The 17047-nt window shown below is 52.9% G+C and overlaps 1 protein-coding gene across 1 annotated transcript in view; it reads left to right on the plus strand.

The window, feature by feature from the left end:
• The window catches only part of SHANK3 (SH3 and multiple ankyrin repeat domains 3), a 373777-nt gene extending 356730 nt beyond the window's left edge, over window positions 1–17047 (plus strand). The window contains exon 23 of the mRNA XM_075140908.1: window positions 16411–17047. Coding sequence (XP_074997009.1) covers window positions 16411–16954 — 544 coding nt within the window. The 3' untranslated portion in view covers window positions 16955–17047. The remainder of the gene's footprint in view (window positions 1–16410) is intronic.

The raw sequence follows: 17047 nt of genomic DNA on the forward strand, positions 1-17047 counted from the left end.
CCCGAGGCTGCAACTGTGAACGCATCAGAGCCTTGGCTGGTGCTTTCCTGCGGACTGCAGCCCCATGCCCGTGCTCAAGGTGCTGCAGCGGGCTGCGTGCCCCCCACGCTCCCCACCGCTCCCCGCACCCACCTGCGCTGCCCTGCGGCGGAGGGGGCCCTTGCCAGGAGCTGTGCTCAGCGTGCGAGCGGGCTGCGTAAACGCGAGCAGGAGAGGGGAACAGCAGGCACTGCCCCAGCCCAGGGCCCGTCGCGAGTGGCATTATTCCCATTTGCTGCCTGAAGAGGTTAGGGTTATGGTTAGGGTTAGCTGCTGTCTTGGTCCAAAAGGATCAGCGATGAACCTGGATATGCAATCCATACTGTCTTTCACAGGTGCCTGCTTAGCTGAGACCTTTTAACATTTTCTTAGCACAGGTTTTTGCATTTAGTTCCCTGGAAGGGAGGGTGCTGTAAACCCAGGGTATTTTTAGGGTGTACAAGCAAGGAGGCTCAATTCTACAACAGATCTAAGGCACCATCAGTTCAGATGCACGAGTGCTTGCTGCTGGCTGGAGGCATGGGGTTAGCTCTGTGTACGCAATTAGCTGTCTTCTGACCCTGTAGATTAACCTTCTTTGTCATCACAGTTAAAACACTGATGGGCCAGCATCCCCTCTCATTAGTTGCACAAAGGGTCAGGCATTCACTGCAGACTGTGGTCGTTTTCCCCTGCAACAAAATTTGTCACCTAAAATGTAAAACTTCAGACCTGCTTTCCTCCGCGCGTGGTGGAGCTCAGGCTCCGGGACTCGGGCAGCGCTGCCCTGCACGAGCCATGGCAAGGGGGTGCTCGGCCCCACGCCCAGCCCGGCGCTGGCACCAGGCAGAAAGCGGAGCCTGTAACCCAGGCTCAGGTTTTAGTTGTCGGTGAGCTTCACAAGGTGAGCTGGATCTGAAGGAAAGCAATGAAATGGCTTGACTGAACCCTCCGTGTGTGGCCAGCCGCGGTGCCTCTGCCCTGCCCCAGGCTCAGGGGATTGTCCCAGGGCTCTGGCGCACCAAGAGGCAAGCCCGGGGTTTCTCAAGCAACATACACTGCTCTCTTCCTGCCGGTAGCGCCCGGCAGTAGGCACCGTGCAAGCCACGTGAAGCCGTGTTCCCCAGCTCTCCCACGCACGCTCCAGTGCAGGGCACGCGGTGGCATCCCCAGGGCTTCACATGGCCTGCACGGTGCCCACCGTCAGGGATGACAGGAGAAGGGATGCTCTGTCTTGGCTCTCGGGGCTCAGTGCTGGAAATTGGGAATGGAAAAACTAACGCAAACATGCCCTCCCCGAGCTTATCTGAGTCCAGCACAGAACAAGAAATAGGAAAAGTCCCGAGTTCTTCTTTTCTAGGCCCTTTTTGGACTAGGGCCTCACTTCTGAGCCCTTAGGTGCTACCAGGGACCCATTAAATGACAACTGGGCATAAATGCCAGCAGCTCTCACCGTCCCGTCATCTTCTGTGCAGAGGCTGCTGAGCACAGAGGCACTCTGCTCCACGACAGATGCCTGTGACTGTGAGCCAGGAGCTCAGAAGAAGATAGAACAGGCTGTTCTGACCCCAAAGACAGGTCCTGCTGAAGTTTGTAGGGCAGTGCAGTGAGCTAGGAAGGTCAATTAGTCTTTTGAGGTGAGAGGAAAATGCTCTAACAGTGAACAGCAAGAATGACTACTGTTCTGGCTGCAGAAGTGTGACCAGAGAGAAGAGGGAAATTATGAGGTGAGAGGAAAAAAAGGCAGTTTTGAAACAGGAAGGAGGCATTACATTGAGAAGCCACAAAAGGGAATATACCTCCAGGGTTTTCATGGCTGGCTGGCTTTTTGCCAAATCCATGCTCTGTATTTTATTGGGATAATGTCTTATACACAGTTTGGGAGAGCAAAAAACATAAACAAACCCAGCAGAAGTGCAATTTGCTCTCATCTGACCGTGACAGGCTGATATGGGAACTCTCTGTAAGAAAGGCACTGCTTTCGTAGAAGGACCTGGAGTAGTGGAGAGTTCATAGGTGAATGTCGTCCTTTCAGCATCACACCAGTTCAGGACTTGGTCTTCAGTTGCACTTTGCACTGCAACAAAACTCAAAGCCTCAGAGCAGCAGCTTCATCCTTCCGTTATCCAGGCACCAACTGGGGTTCCCCGTGTTGTCCTTCCCCCCAACACACACACACACTGCTTCCCCACATCAGCTCAAGGAAAAGGCACAAGGTCTCAGCTCCTTTCCCATTAGTGACACACCTGCAGGGCTCTATTCCCATGTGGAGGAATTTAGTTAGAGTGAAGAAGAGAAAAACTGTTATTTGTTACGAGGCGGTAAATGAATAGTAGCAGGAGCAATGGTTTCATCAGTGACACCATCCCATTGCGCAGATCTTCAGCTTTGTCCTCCCATAATGAGGTAAAACAGTGACAATTGCCACGGCTTTCTGGAGTGTATTTTTATACTCTGCTTAAAGTGATTAGACAAGAATCCAGAAAACCATTCATTAAATCTAGTGCAGCTTCCTCCAGGTCAGTCCGAGATGCTCCTCAGGTGAGAAGAGCTTCAGGCCCCACTGTTTGTCTCTTCAGGCGTTTCCCAGAAGTGCACCCAGCGCTGACTGCTGTGCTTTGAAGGCGTCCAGAGCTGGAACGGACGGGTCTTCCCTTGTTGCCTCAGTCGGGTCCGCGTCATCTTCCAACTTGACATGTGCCTTATTTTCCATTCATGTCTGCTTGCCTTTGGCTTCCACGGACTTGTTCATTTTCCTGGCCCTGCTAGACTGTGCAGAGTGTTTCATCGCTGGTGTTTTCTGTGTGTGATGGTGTTCGCTGACCACAGGCAAGTCCCTTCCTAACCTTCCCCTGCAATGTGCCAGGCCAGCTGAGCCGGCTGTGCAGGTGAGACCAGGGTTCGACCCGTGCTGCTGGGATCTGCTGTGGTGGGTGTTCTCCCGACAGCTGACTCTAACACACACAGGCTGCTTCCAGTGCCCACCCCAGCCAGAAAGCCCGCCTGGCACTGCCTGTGCAGTGTAGCCATAGCAGCTCAGCCCGGCAGCAGTTCAGAAGTTACCACCCTGTGCTATGGCATGTAGGAAGTCACGACTTAAGTGACTTTATACGTTATTCTGTTTTTTAAAAGTTGTCTATAGCTGTACTGTATTCTGCATTCTCCCACTTGTAGCTCCTGTGCTCATGGAGCTTCTGGCCACATCACTGCGCTACTGTCCTGCAGTCCTAAGTGTGATCTGCAAACTTAGCTGGTCCTACATGATCTGGCATTAAGGTTTATTAAAAACTTGCATTATTAAATGAGGGTCTCTAGTTGAACATCCAAATAGCAGCACAGAGCTGATCTGATTCACACCGTTGGTTGCTACATGTGCACTTGCTGCTTGAGCTGTGGGAATCAGCTTTCCCATCTCTTTGTCATCCCCGGAGTCAAGGAGGATGCTGAGTCTGTGCTAGTTCTTGAACTTCTTTCCTTGTCTGCTCTTGCAATAAACAGAAGGAAGTCAGATCCTGAGCAGACTGAGGAAATCTAGAAGAACTTCACTTCTTAGATGTAGAAACTAAAATCTCTCCCCTCCTTTTTCTGCAAAAAGAAAAGGTTTGCATTGTACCGTGGTGTGACGTGGATGCAGGAGACACTGGCTCTAACTAGTCCCCGGGGCAGAGAAGTGTCAGTGGTACACATGCTGTCAGGCAGGGAGGTTTGTCCTCTGTAGACTGTTTCATCGCCTCGAGTACCTTCCACTTTGTCAGTGTTGGCAGGTCTGCTCTCATCTGGGGACTGAAGTCTTGGTGTGCTGCCTGCATGGTGGCTGAGCACCTCCAGCGATGCGTGAGGGGTGCTTTGGGTTCCTTCGCATTCCCTTCACCAGACAGAAAATTACAAGTGGATTGTTCATGGTTTGTTGTCTTATCAGTGGCTAGCCACCACGATGAGACTTGAGCGTGCTCTGACTCTGAAGACGCTTGGCTCGAGGGCGCTGTGTTTGTTCCACACTCAGCGCTCCTCAGGAAAGCCACTCCTGGCAGGCAAGCTTGTGCTCTCCTGCCAGCTGCCCCTCTCTCAGGAGCAAAGTTAGCAGTCCTTGTTCCAGACTGCGGTTCAGGAGCTGGGCATTGGAGGCGTAGGAGAGGGATTGTTAATACTGAGGAATTCTTTCAGAGCAAGAAGTAAGGCTTTGGTCTGGGCGTGTTTTACAGAGAAAAAATACCAGCACTGAAGAGTAGAAGTAGCTTGTCAGTTTTCATTCTGGAAAAAGGTTAATAACTGACACTCAGGTGTTTTGTAGTAGGGTCCCATTTCACGTAATAGATTTACTAATTGTACGAAAACCACCGTGATTAATGAGAATTAATGATGTGCAGAAAACATGAAGTTTCAGGGGACATCATTGAACTTGGAGAGGACAGTGAAGAGCTAGAGGGAAACTAGCCAAGCTAAATGAGCGACCTGTGTGATAGCAGAGAAAGTTCAGTGTTAATCCATGTAAAGAGATGGGCAGCTGAGGGCAAAAGCTAAATTCTGCAGGCCAAAGAGCACAGTCCCCATGAATTGTGGCCATCTGATGCTGGCAATGTTCCTGATGCCTGAGTGTTCTCTGCACCATAGGCAGTAAGGAGTGAAAGCTGATACTGAAATGGTGGGGGCTGGCAGGGAAAGTTGGGCATTGATGGTGCTGCAGGAATATGTTACTGTTTGCTTGCTGCATGTGCACCAGAGAAGGTTTGAGGACACTGGCTGAAAGCTCTGGAGGAAGGTCTACCAAGTCAAGCACTCTCTGCATAAAGCTCTGCCACTGGGCAGCTCCAGCAAAAAGGAATGGCCCATCATAATGGGCTTACACAAGTCATTGCTTTCTCATCGGGGCGTTTGCTGTTGGCCGATTGCAGGTCTGTGCTGGTGCCCCACAGTCTGAATTCACAGACTCACAGAATGGTTGAGGTGGGAAGGCACCCCTTCTGATCTGGAGATCATCTGGTCCTCTCCCCTACTCAAGCAGGGCCACCTAGACCAGCGTGCCCAGGACATTGTCCAGTCAGGTTTTTAATATCTCCAAGGATGGGGACACCACCACCTCTCTGGGCAACCTGTGCCAGGGCTTGGTCACCCTCACAGCGAACAAGGGATTTTGTATATTCAGATTGAATTTCCTGTGTTTCAGTTTGTGCCCGTTGCCTCTTGTCCTGTCAGGGGCACCACTGAGAAGAGTCTGGCTCCATCTCCTTTACTCCCCCGTCAGGTATTTATACAGGCATGAAGTGCCCTTGAACCTTCTCTTCTCCAGGCTGAACAGTCCCAGCTCTCTCAGTCTCTGTTCCTGTGTCAGATGTTCCAATACCTTAATTATCTTTGTGACTCTTCACTGGAGCCTCTCCAGTAAGTCCCTGTTTCTCTTGTACTGGGGAGCCCAGTACTGGACACAGTACTCCAGGTGTGCCCCATCAGTGCTGGGCAGAGAGGAAGGATCACCTCCCTCGACCTGCTGGCAATGCTGTCCCTAATGCAGCCCAGGACACCGACAGCCTTTTTTACTGCAGGGGCACATTGCTGGCTCATGTTCAGCTTGGTGTCTGTCAGCACCCCCAGGTGCTTCTCTGCAAAGCTGCTTTCCAGCTGGTCGGCCCCCAGCGTATACTGGTGGGTGGGGTTGTTCCCACCTTCTGAGGTGCAGGACTTTGCATTTCCCTTTGTTGAACTTCATGAGATGGCTCTTGGCCCGTTCCTCCAGTCAGTCAGGGACGCTCTGAGGGGCAGCACACCCATTTGGTGTCGTCTGCACACGTGTGCAGCCCCCTGCCCTCTGCCCCATCATCCAGGTAATTAGTGAAGACATTAAGAGGTATTGGCCCCAATGCCAACCCCAGGGGGTTGTGTACACCACAAGTCACTAGCCTCCAGCTGGACTTCGTGCTGCTGACCACAGCCCTTAGAGCCCGGCAACTCAGCCAGTTCCCAATCAGCCTCACCTTCCACTTGTCCTGTGCATACTTCACCAATTTGTCAGTGAGGGAGAAGCTTTTGAAAGCCTTGCTGCGTCAAGATAAACAAAATCCATTGCTCACCCCTCACCCACCAACCTAGTCATTTGGTCATAGAAGGCTGCCAGGTTGGTCAGGCATGATTTCCCCATCGTAAAGCTGTGCTGTCTACTCCCAGTCGCTTTCCTGTCCTCAGTATGCTTGGAAATGGTTTCCAGGATGATTTGCTCCATTATCTTCCCAGGGATTGATGAGGCTGGCCAGCCTGTCGTTCCCTGAGTCCTCCTCCTTGAAGACAGGAGTTCCTGTGGTGTTACAGCGACTGCTTTGCTGAGCACTCGACAGTGGCTGCAAGCCAAGACAGGCATCAAGAGTGGGCTGCCACTTGCCAAATATTAGACTTAGACTAAGGATGTTGGTTGCCATAACAACTCAATAGGAAGGAAAAGAAGAGGGATTGCTTTCTGGATGCTGAGCGTCCTCCTCGTTGATGGCCGAGGGAGCTGAGCCCGGCACAGGCAAAGTGCAGCTGCTTTGCTGGAGAGTCAGCGCGAGGTGAAGCCCCTGCAGATACCCCCATTACCCTCCTTCTGCCTGAGTGCCTCATGGCTCGCCTTCCCCACCACACCACAGGGTGTCTGGAAGGTTTTCCAGCCTGGTGCCATACGGGCTGTTTTCCCAAACTCCAAGTTAAAAGGTTAGCCACGTGATCTCTTTTGGCACTCTTATTGGCCACCTTCCTGAAGGGAGCAGACCTGCAGTCTGGTCCAAAGAAGTCATCCTTCTCAGAAAAGGGGTATAGAGGTGGCCTACTTCTGAGTTCTCCCCAAAATGCCTACCTTTCCAATGGAAATGTCATTGGGGCAGAATCTGAAGATTTGGGAAGTTTACCCGGGATTCCTGGGCAGGTGGCACACTAGTCTGAACTGCTGCACCGCTGTTGCAGTGGAGCTGTTACATGCATGGAGGTACAAGTTGATTATACTGTGCTTGTGCAGTACATCAGTTGCTTTTGGAAAACATCAGCTTTATTGCTCATGCACAATGCAGTTGCTGTGCCCCTTCATAAAGACTCTGACCCCTGTTGAAGTTCTTTTGGGAAGCATTAGACCAGTTGCACATGTTCAACACTGCTGAGCTGTCTTTGTGTTGTAAGTCCAACACGTGCCAAGAACACAAGAGGTGTGCCTGAGGTAACTGATCTTTGCAGACCATGAGCCATAGGACCAAGCTGCCCAGTTTGTAGAACTTCGTGCATAAGCGCTGTCCCCATAGGTTCTGCATTTATTTGTGCTCAGGAGACTCCATACAGAAGCGTAGCAGCCCTTAGAGTTACAAAATTTAACAGTTCTCTCGTGGTTTGCTCAATCTTGTGTTCATCTGAAGAGGAACTCTTCCAGTGCTTCTTCAGCATCATTGGGCCCTCCAGATGCTGGTGGAGTTACTGCATTGCCTTCAGGAGGGATAGTACATTGTGTACAATTAACCCACTCGTTTTGTAGGTTCAGCTGGGACTGTTTTGCAGGTGTTCCTTCTCAGCATCCCTTTGTTTGTCTACTGTGAAAGAGAAGAATTCAGAAGTGCCAGATTTGTTTTCCCTAATGGAAGTGCTAGCTGCACTAGTAGAGTCCTAAGAAGGCCTTCAGTAAAAAACCTTGTTCTCGGTAGTTCTTCAGATAAGCCTCATGCGCTGTTGGGCACCCTTTTCCCTGTGGGCTTTCTTTATGGGGACAAGCTTATCCTCAATTTGGATTCTCTTGCTGAGAGCCAGGAACAAATTTCTTGCCAAAATTCAGTAGTTATGGAAGAGCAGTGGGTTGGCAAATGGTCCCTGAGAACAGCTCATCCATCTCCCAGTAATGCAGCCCTGTCTGCTGCTGGTGCCATGCACGCTGTTGGAGCAGGGTGGCTGCAGTGCTGCCTCTCGCCCTGGGGGTTCGCTGTCTGGGCAGAGCATCCAGCTCTGGGGAGAGAAGGGCTTTCCTGGCTCCTTCGTGGCGAGGCTTTGCTTGGCCCTCTGGCCAATGGGGCTTCCTCAAGGTTCTTTGAAGCAGTGTATTTCCTTCCAGCTCGTGAAAAAGGCCTGTACACCTTCACCAGCCGACCACCAAAAGAAAACTCATCTGAACAGAGTCTGTCAGCGAGAGCTGGGGCGCAGGCAGGGGATGGGAAGTGCTGCGTTTCCCTGGACACTGTCCTCACTTACAAAGGGGCATGTGAGAGCATCCAGCGCGTGCCAGTGAGTTTACGTCCTGTTTGGCGGTTGTGTCATTTCCATAGTGACACGTAGCCCAAGTGCTTCTGTATTTTGTTTTGGGGGCTATCCAGAGAGACGTTCTTTCCTTTCCGTACTCCTCCCCTTTGTCCTCCCTTTTCAGGGACAGTTCTCATAAGACAATTCTGGAAGACAAGAATCTTTTCAAAATGGGAACTGTAGAGGTGTCATGACACCTGGGCATGCACCATTCTAGGCAGGAAGCTTCAAAGTGTCCATCTGCATTTCAGGCAAAGAGAGGGAGCATTAGTCTCCAACCTTGGCCCTAAAGCACAGCCTGGCCATGGTCACAGATAGCGCCGAGCTCTGCGTCGGAGCCTTTGGGTGCACTGAGCACTGATGGAGCATCACGAGAGCACTCTCGTGTCTCACTCATCAGTTAGCGAAGGTTGTTCATCACAGGAGGCAAGTCCTTCATGCAGTTCTAATGAAAAGCAATGGAGATGCTTTTGAAGGCCAGTATGAAAACACCTGGAAGCCAAGAGCAGCGACACGAAAGAATGGCCGAGCAAAAGCAAAGCATTTCTCTTTGGAGTGATTAGAAGTGCGCTACCTCTGTTGCTGAATCTGTCCTCACCTTTGTTACTCTTGAAGAAACTGAGATACAGAGTTCAAAGGAAGAATCCTCATCCATTAGTGACTCATTCAAGAAATCTGCTTTTTAATACCTTCAGTAAAAGTGTTCCCAGAAGGCTTAATAAGCTGTCCTACAAATGTATAATCCCTCTTTCTTTGGTTAGAACTTTCTTTTTCATCAAGCTGGTGTCTCTTTGCTTGTGAGACTGCTTCCCGTGAGACCTGTTCTCCCTCTTTGCTGATTCCAGTCAGTTCCACACGTGTGCTGTGGTGCACAAATCAGACCTTGTCTTCTGCGTCTCAAAAGACCAGTTTTCCTGGCTACACTGAAGAAGCAATCCAGGCAACTGATCTACTGCTACTGCTGGTGCTGACAGACTGCCACCACTGAGCTCTGTGGAACAGGGACTGAGAGCTGCCAGAACCTGGATTTCACGCGTTCAGAGAAGACAAGCTTGAAGGCAGCCTTGTAACAGTGATTAGAGCTGCCACATCCCAACTCACAGTGAAACCTGTGGCACTGGCAATCCCACCACCTCTGGGCTGCTGGTGTTCCAAGGCCCAGCTGGAGCAACACCAGAAATGGAAAATGAAGCATTTCCTTTTCCTTATTAAGCTCCCCAGTTACATGGACTTGATGTTGCCTAAAGGAGAAGTGGACAACGCCATAATGCTCAGGAAACCTGACAAAGCTAAAGAGTCCTCGATAGCAGCATCCTAAAACTAGCGGCACTTGGCCTTAGCCTGGCTGCAGCTGGCTGGTGCACATCTCTGTCAGTGTGTATTTCTCTAACAAAATGCATGATATGCCAACACGAACCTGCAGTGAAGAAGAGCAGTGATCCAGGAAAAAACTCTCTAAGCAGATGTTGTTGCTGTGCATAATGTACAAGTCCTTGGAAGGGATACTGTGCTGAGGTGCCAGCTGTGAACGATCACACCCAGAAAAACTTACCTGGCTTCAGAACAGAATGAAGTGCCTGTGACCAAGGAATTGGGCTGATGGCCCATAGTGAAGTCAGCTTCCAGAGCTGGACAGGACATCAGAGACTGGCTGTCTGCAACATAACGCGTGTTGGTAAAACAGCGCTGCTGAAGGTGTTGAGAGCCAACAGTATATTGGCAACAGTGCATTGCACTGACCAAGCCGGCGCTCTGCAGAGAAGAACAGACCTACAGGTTACATCTGCTGACCAGCCATGCCCGGAAAGGTCTGCTGTGGCACCACTGTCTCGTCATTGCAAGGACATGCCAGCCATGGAAGCTTGAGCGCACAGCTGATTTCTCACCTGTGGTTCCAGCAACCCTGTTCCCTGAGGAACAGCCAACTTCCCAGGCCCTGTAAGCCACCAAACAAAAAAGAAACTGTGCCGAGAGCCAGGGAGGCCTTGCAGCACAGCCTGCCACATGATGTGGGTCTTGTGGGACCTGCATCTCCACTGTTGGCAAGGCCCGTGCTGCTGGACAGCCATCGTGTGTTCACCATTTCAGTGAGGAACGCGCCTGCACAGGGCTGCACAGGTCTGGCCCTGCTGCCTCTGCATCTCCCCCGGGGCGCTGCCTGGCGAGGGAGGGCTGCCTGCAACACCCCTCCATGCCCCCAGCATCGCAGCATCTCAGCGATAATTGTTAATCCCTTGTCAACAGGCAGGTGGAAACTAATCTACGTGTTGCGACAGCAGCACTGAGGTTGCTGTTGCCTGGGCTGTACCTGCATGCTAGTCTTACCCCCGTCTCCTGAAAGAGGGGCAGCAGGAATCCCAGAACACAACTGGACAATGAGGGCTCCATTTACCCATTTGTGGAACTTTCCAAATCCTCTGGAGCGATGCCCCGCGTTCATGAACCCTTTTTATTTGCAGCCTAAACTCAAAAATGCTCAGGACAAATTGCAGCACTTGTGGGGCAAATCTCTGCTGTCTGAGCTCACATACGAAATTACTCTGTGGTTCAGAAGTTCTCCCTCCCAGCAGACCACACAGAGCCTTGCATGGAAGCTCTCAGCACCCCAGAAACTGAAGGACTGCCCAGTGTGGAACAGTGCAGGAGATGTCTGGAGTCGTGAGCACGTAGCGTGTCGCTGCCCGCTGAAATCCTCGGTGCAGCAGCCATCATTCATCCTGTAGCAAGATTCATGCATGTTTGGGCACAGATTTTGATTTGTTTTCCCAACCATAGGGAAGAGGAATCTTCAAACAATAACTCCATATGGCTGATTGCATGCCTTGAAGGTGGGGCCATGGCTTCATCCCTGTGCGTTGCTGTCATGGTTTAACCCCAGCCGGTAACCAAGCACCACCCAGCCGCTCGCTCACTCCCCCCCGGTGGGATGGGGGAGAGAATCAGAAGGGTAAAAGTGAGGAAAATCTTGGGCTGAGATAAAGACAGTTTAATAGGCAAAGCAAAAGCCGCGCACACGAGCAAAGCAAAACAAGGAATTTGTTCACCACTTCCCACCGGCAGGCAGGTGTTCAGCCATCTCCAGGACAGCAGGGCTCCATCACGCGTAACGGTGACTTGGGAAGACAAACGCCATCACTCCAAACGTCCCCCCCTTCCTTCTTCATCCCCCAGCTCTATATGCTGAGCATGACGTCATATGGTATGGAATATCCCTTTGGTCCGTTGGGGTCAGCTGTCCCGGCTGTGTCCCCTCCCAACTCCTTGTGCCCCCCCAGCCTGCTCGCTGGTGGGGTGGGGTGAGGAGCAGAAAAGGCCTTGACTGTGTAAGCCCTGCTCAGCAGTAACGAAAACATCCCTGTGTTATCAACACTGATTCCAGCACAAATCCAGAACATAGCCCCATGCTAGCTACTATGGAGAAAATTAACTCTATCCCAGCCAAAACCAGCACATTCTCTGCCCCTTATTCCATACCATTTACGTCATGCTCAGGTACCACACTATCCAATACAACCTCATCAATCACCACCCTCCTTCCCATCCTTTGATATAATACATAGATATCATTCCCTTAATCTATGGACCACCCCTGTAAAATGTCCATAAAATGCCCATAAAATGTCCACAAATGTCCACTGCGTTCATTTAGTCCATGACTTTGGGCTCCATCTGTTATGGTGGTCACTCAGGACAGGAGAGGTGGAGTCTTGCGTGGAGTTGCTGGGCACCAAAGCCAGCTCAGGTCGGATCACTTGCACTGCTTCTTGTAAGACTTGCCCTTTACTGGGTCGGGTGGTTCCTGCTCTAGGAATTCCTATAACATGCAACTCAGGTCGTGGGTTACAACCATTTAAAGGTGTTTCCATTAGCCTCCACCCCTGGTCCCTTGGGGCCAGGTTCTAGGGTTGAACATTGCAATGAACTCCTCCCCTTGCTCCCAGCCTGGCTAGCAACAAAGGGGTTCCTGCTCTAGTAATTCCCGTAACATGCAACAACAATTTAAAGGTATTTCCGTTACAATCTCCACCCCTGGTCCCTTTGGACCAGACCCTTGGGTTTAACATTGCAATGAACTCCTCCCCCTGCCCCTGCTCCGGCTGGGACTTACCCACAGACTGCAGTCCCTTCGGGGTGTACCTGCCCCAAGTGGAGCCTTATCTATGAGCCTGGTCTCTTCAGAAGTAAACCTGCTCCAGCATGGCCTTGCCCATGGCTGCAGTCCCTCCAGGGGTGTACCTGCTCTGTCGTGGGCTTATCCACGGCCACGCGCTTTGAGGTGCTCCAGCATGGCCTCATGCACAGCCACTGATGCGTCAAGATGTACCTGCTGCAGCAAGGACTTATCCACAGCCACAGATGCTTCGAGGTGTACGTTCTCCAGCATGGACTTGTCCTTGGGCCACAATTCCTTCAGAGGTACAGCTGCTGCGGCACAGACATAACCACGGCCACAGACCCTTCGAGATGTACCTGCTCTGGCGTGGACTTATCCACGGCCACAGACGCTTCGGGGTGTCCTGCTCCCCCGTGGACTCATCCACAGGTCACAATCCCTTCGACTCAAGTTCCCACTGGAGTTCCAGCCTGTCCAGGACAGCAGCACAGAACCAGCAGCGATGCCCTGGCCATCTCCAGCCCAGGCGCATCCCCACCGCTGCTATCAGAACGTTCCCAGGCACGGCACAGTAAGACGATCAGCAGTGCAGCAGCGCAGCGAGCAGCGAGCAGCGAAAGCAAAAAGCAGCCACTAACGAGCACCAGGCTCCGATGTCCAGCGAGGCAAGCAAGCCCCATGGCAAGCACAGGAGCCTGCCGATTAATAGCTAAACAGCAATAATGGCTATAAATTTGATCTGGCACATCCCAATCAAACCTGTTGTTATCTCGAACCCTTTGAGCCCCACGTTGGGCACCAAAGAGCACTGTCATGGTTTAACCCCAGAGGGCAACTGAGCCCCACCCAGCCGCTCGCTCACTCCCCCCCGGTGGGATGGGGGAATCGGAGGGGTAAAAGTGAGGAAAATCTTGGGCTGAGATAAAGACAGTTCAATGGGGAAAGCAAAAGCCACGCACACAAGCAAAGCAAAACGAGGAATTTGTTCACCACTTCCCACCGGCAGGCAGGTGTTCAGCCATCTCCAGGACAGCAGGGCTCCATCACGCGTAACGGTGACGTGGGAAGACAAACGCCATCACTCCAAACATCCCCCCCTTCCTTCTTCTCCCCCCAGCTTTATATGCTAAGCATGACGTCATATGGTATGGAATATCCCTTTGGTCCGTTGGGGTCAGCTGTCCCGGCTGTGTCCCCTCCCAACTCCTTGTGCCCCCCCAGCCTGCTCGCTGGTGGGGTGGGGTGAGGAGCAGAAAAGGCCTTGACTGTGAAAGCCCTGCTCAGCAGTAACGAAACATCCCTGTGTTATCAACAGTTTCCAGCACAAATCCAGAACATAGCCCCGTGCTGGCTATTATGAAGAAAATGAACTCTACCCCAGCCAAAACCAGCACTGTGCCCGAAGCACGTCGTGATCCGGCAGTACCACCCAAAATGCCTCGTGAGCTCCCAGCTTCCTCTGAACAGAGCTATTGATTTGACAACCAGGTGTCCTCTTCTGCTATCCAGCGAGCATGTGTTGGTGACCTGGAGTCCTCAGTACCCTGCAGCTTAAGTCTCTCTTGTGCTTTCACAGAGTCTGACAGCAGTGTCCCCCTCTGTCCCACCTTGGGCAGGTTAAACAAGCCTTTGGCACACCAGCTGCTGTGTCTGCAGCTATTCCTGTTTGCGTTTCCCTTTCTTGAACACAAGCGACCAGAACTGTGCTCAGAATTTCAGATGAGCGTGTAGCAGTGTCTCCTATGGCGACACAAATGCATCCTTATGTCTGTGAGAAATACCCACCTTAGACCTTGCAGTGTTTCGTTTGCTTTTCCATGGCCATGCTACGTTGGTGCCTCCCGGTCACTCCCTTCTGGGGTCTATCAGTGGACCCAGAACTTTCTCTCTGTCACTTCCAGTAGAGAGCAGAGATCCTTTGCCAGCCCTCTGAGCAGGACGCCGTATTTCGTACTGTCACTTTTCGTTCTGTTTCTTGTACCGCAGCCCTCAAGGTCATTCAGCTCTTCTTCTATATTGATGGAGCTTCCCAAATATGATTCATCGTCATGCTTCTTTATAACCCTCTCGCTTTCTGTGCCAAGGTGGCAGGAAAATAAGAATAAGAAGAAACGTGTCTAAGCCCACAGACCATGAATAGACCTTCATATTCACGTTAAGCTAATCTTCTTGGAGCCATCGCTCGAAGAAATTGTTAGTGCTTCTTAACCTCCCAAAGTGTGTGTCTTGCGTGGTGTGTGCGTTAGTGGCAGCAGGCCTATGCAGTCAGCTGTAGCTTTGGACTCCTGTTGCCATCAACAGCTTTCCAGAGGGTCCGTCTGTTCCAGGAGGGACCTGAGATAGGAGGGCAGAGCTTGGAGGGTGGCAGGGAAGCAGAGGGACCGTACTGCGCTGGGCTGCGCACGGGGCACTGTGCAGATAGCCCAGAGGCTATCTGTTCGTTAACCGACATCACACCCAGCCTGCCGCCAGGAAGGCGCCAGGGAGCTGTGGTTCTGTTGCATTTTATCGGTTAGTTTGGAGGACAAGCAAACTGACATTGCTTGACCCAAATGAGTGGTCATGGACTATTTAGCAAAGAGATAAACAACCCAGCCCCCGTAGTGCCGTGCTTCCTGACCCAGGGCTGCGCAGCCCTGAAGCAGCGGACCCTTCCTCCCCTTCAACTCGCACTCGGTCAGGGCTGCAGCACTTCTGCTGTGAGCATCCAGGCCCCTGAGATGTTGCGGGACGTGGGCCCCTGTCGAGAGCCCTCCTCAGAGCTGACTCCCTGGCCAGCCCCAATCGGAGACTACCATGGAGCAGTGACCGAAGTCCCAGGGTGATCCAGGGTGCTACATTCGCTTTCACTGACAGGACAGAGAGGCTGCACGGGAGCCCCAGGTCCCTCCCGGTCAGAGCCCCGTCCCCAGCCGCAGTCAGCAGTGGATACTTATGGAAGGAGACCCAAAGCAGGGCATGAACAGAGCCGGGCCCAGCAGCGTGCCTTCCCGAGGCCTCCCAGGCTGAGGCACTCGCTCAGCTCATTGTGCTCAAAGGACTCATCCTCCATAATCTGGCCCTGTCAGGTTTTAGATCCATTTCTTTTCGCATACCCGGAGTACTTGTTTATGCCAGGGGAGGCAATAAAGGCAAGAGGCGAGGGCAGGAGGAAGGCATGCTTGCAGTGTGGTTTGTCCCCCATTAGAGGCTCTTGTAGTGGTGAGCGGGTAGAGCCGAGTGCTGTAGGAGGGGCTGCCCCCTGCCCAACTCCATGGCTTGTGCCCACCACCACGCAGGGTGCAGCTGGGGAGGCGGACATGGCATAGTGCAATGGGAAGACCAGTCCAGACACCTCTGGACTAACGAGCTGACCACCATCGGGTGACCATCAGACCCTGCTGCCTCCATCCTTGGAGTGGCGTGATGGTCCTCCCGTCCCCACGCCGCTCTCTGGGGAGATGCCCGAAGGTTCCCTCTTGTCCCGGAAAGGGGCTCTGCCCCGACTGGCTGATGTGTTCCAGAGCGCTGGTTTGCTCCAAGTCCGTGGCGGAACCCGAGAGCACACCGACGGTAGTGCGGTTAGCGAGGGGAGATGGGGGAGTCCCCAGTGGGAGGTGGGGCCAGTGGGCTTTGGTGCAGGTCTGCCGCAGCCTCTTGCTGACCAGCCGAGGCAGGGCGAGGTGCAGGGTCTTCCGCTGCAGCAAGTCTTTGTGTGCACCCAGCGGGCTGCAGGGCCACGTTCGTCCCTGGTAGGTCTCGATGGGCTTCAGAGCCGTGGCAGCTAGGGCAGGTTTGGCCGGGAACCGGAGATACTGGAGATACTTGCTCGAACCTCTTCTACCTCCTCTGGAACAGCCCTGGCAGGGCTTGCAAGAAAGTCTTGGCTGAAGAGCTCCGAGCCGTGTCCCCCGAGCGCCGCAGAGCCCCTCCTCTCAGGCTGGCCCAGCCCTCCAGCGGCCCCCGTGTATATTGTGTGTGTGCTCCGGTGTCTGGGGACCTCCGCCTCACCCCTGCCCTCTGCTCTCTCTCCTCTCTCTCTCGCTGTACCGTTCTTTCTGCAGACTTTTCAGTAGTTTAGGAGAACTCAGCACCATTTCCCAGCGGAGCTCCGGGACCACCTACACAGTCCGACCTGGCAGTCGCTACCCTGTAACCCGACGTACCCCCAGCCCTGTGAAGCCGGCTCTGGATCGGACAGAGCCCCTCAGCACCGTCCGGCCCTACGGTCTGACCCCTCCCACCATCCTCAAATCTTCCAGCCTCTCCATCCCACACGAGCCCAAGGAGGTGCGCTTTGTGGTGAGGAGCGTGAGCGCCCGGAGCCGCTCCCCATCCCCGTCCCCCTCTCCAGGGCCACCCCTGCACACCCTCCACCCACCTCGGCCCTTCATGCAGAAACCCCTCCACCTGTGGAACAAGTATGACGTCGGGGACTGGCTGGAAAGCATCAATTTGGTGGAGCACCGAGACAAGTTTGAGGACCATGAAATAGAGGGCACGCACCTGCCCGCCCTCACCAAGGAGGACTTTGTGGAGTTGGGGGTGACCCGGGTCGGGCACCGGATGAACATTGAGCGGGCACTCAAGCAGCTGGTAGACAGCTGACCGTCCCAGGCAGCACTGGCCTCTTCCAGAGCCACCACAGGGAGGGGGGGGGCGTTTCTACTAGACTAATAAAACCCACTTTGATTCTCTTTC

Source organism: Calonectris borealis, chromosome 1 (genome assembly GCF_964195595.1).
Source record: "Calonectris borealis chromosome 1, bCalBor7.hap1.2, whole genome shotgun sequence".
NCBI lineage: Eukaryota > Metazoa > Chordata > Aves > Procellariiformes > Procellariidae > Calonectris > Calonectris borealis.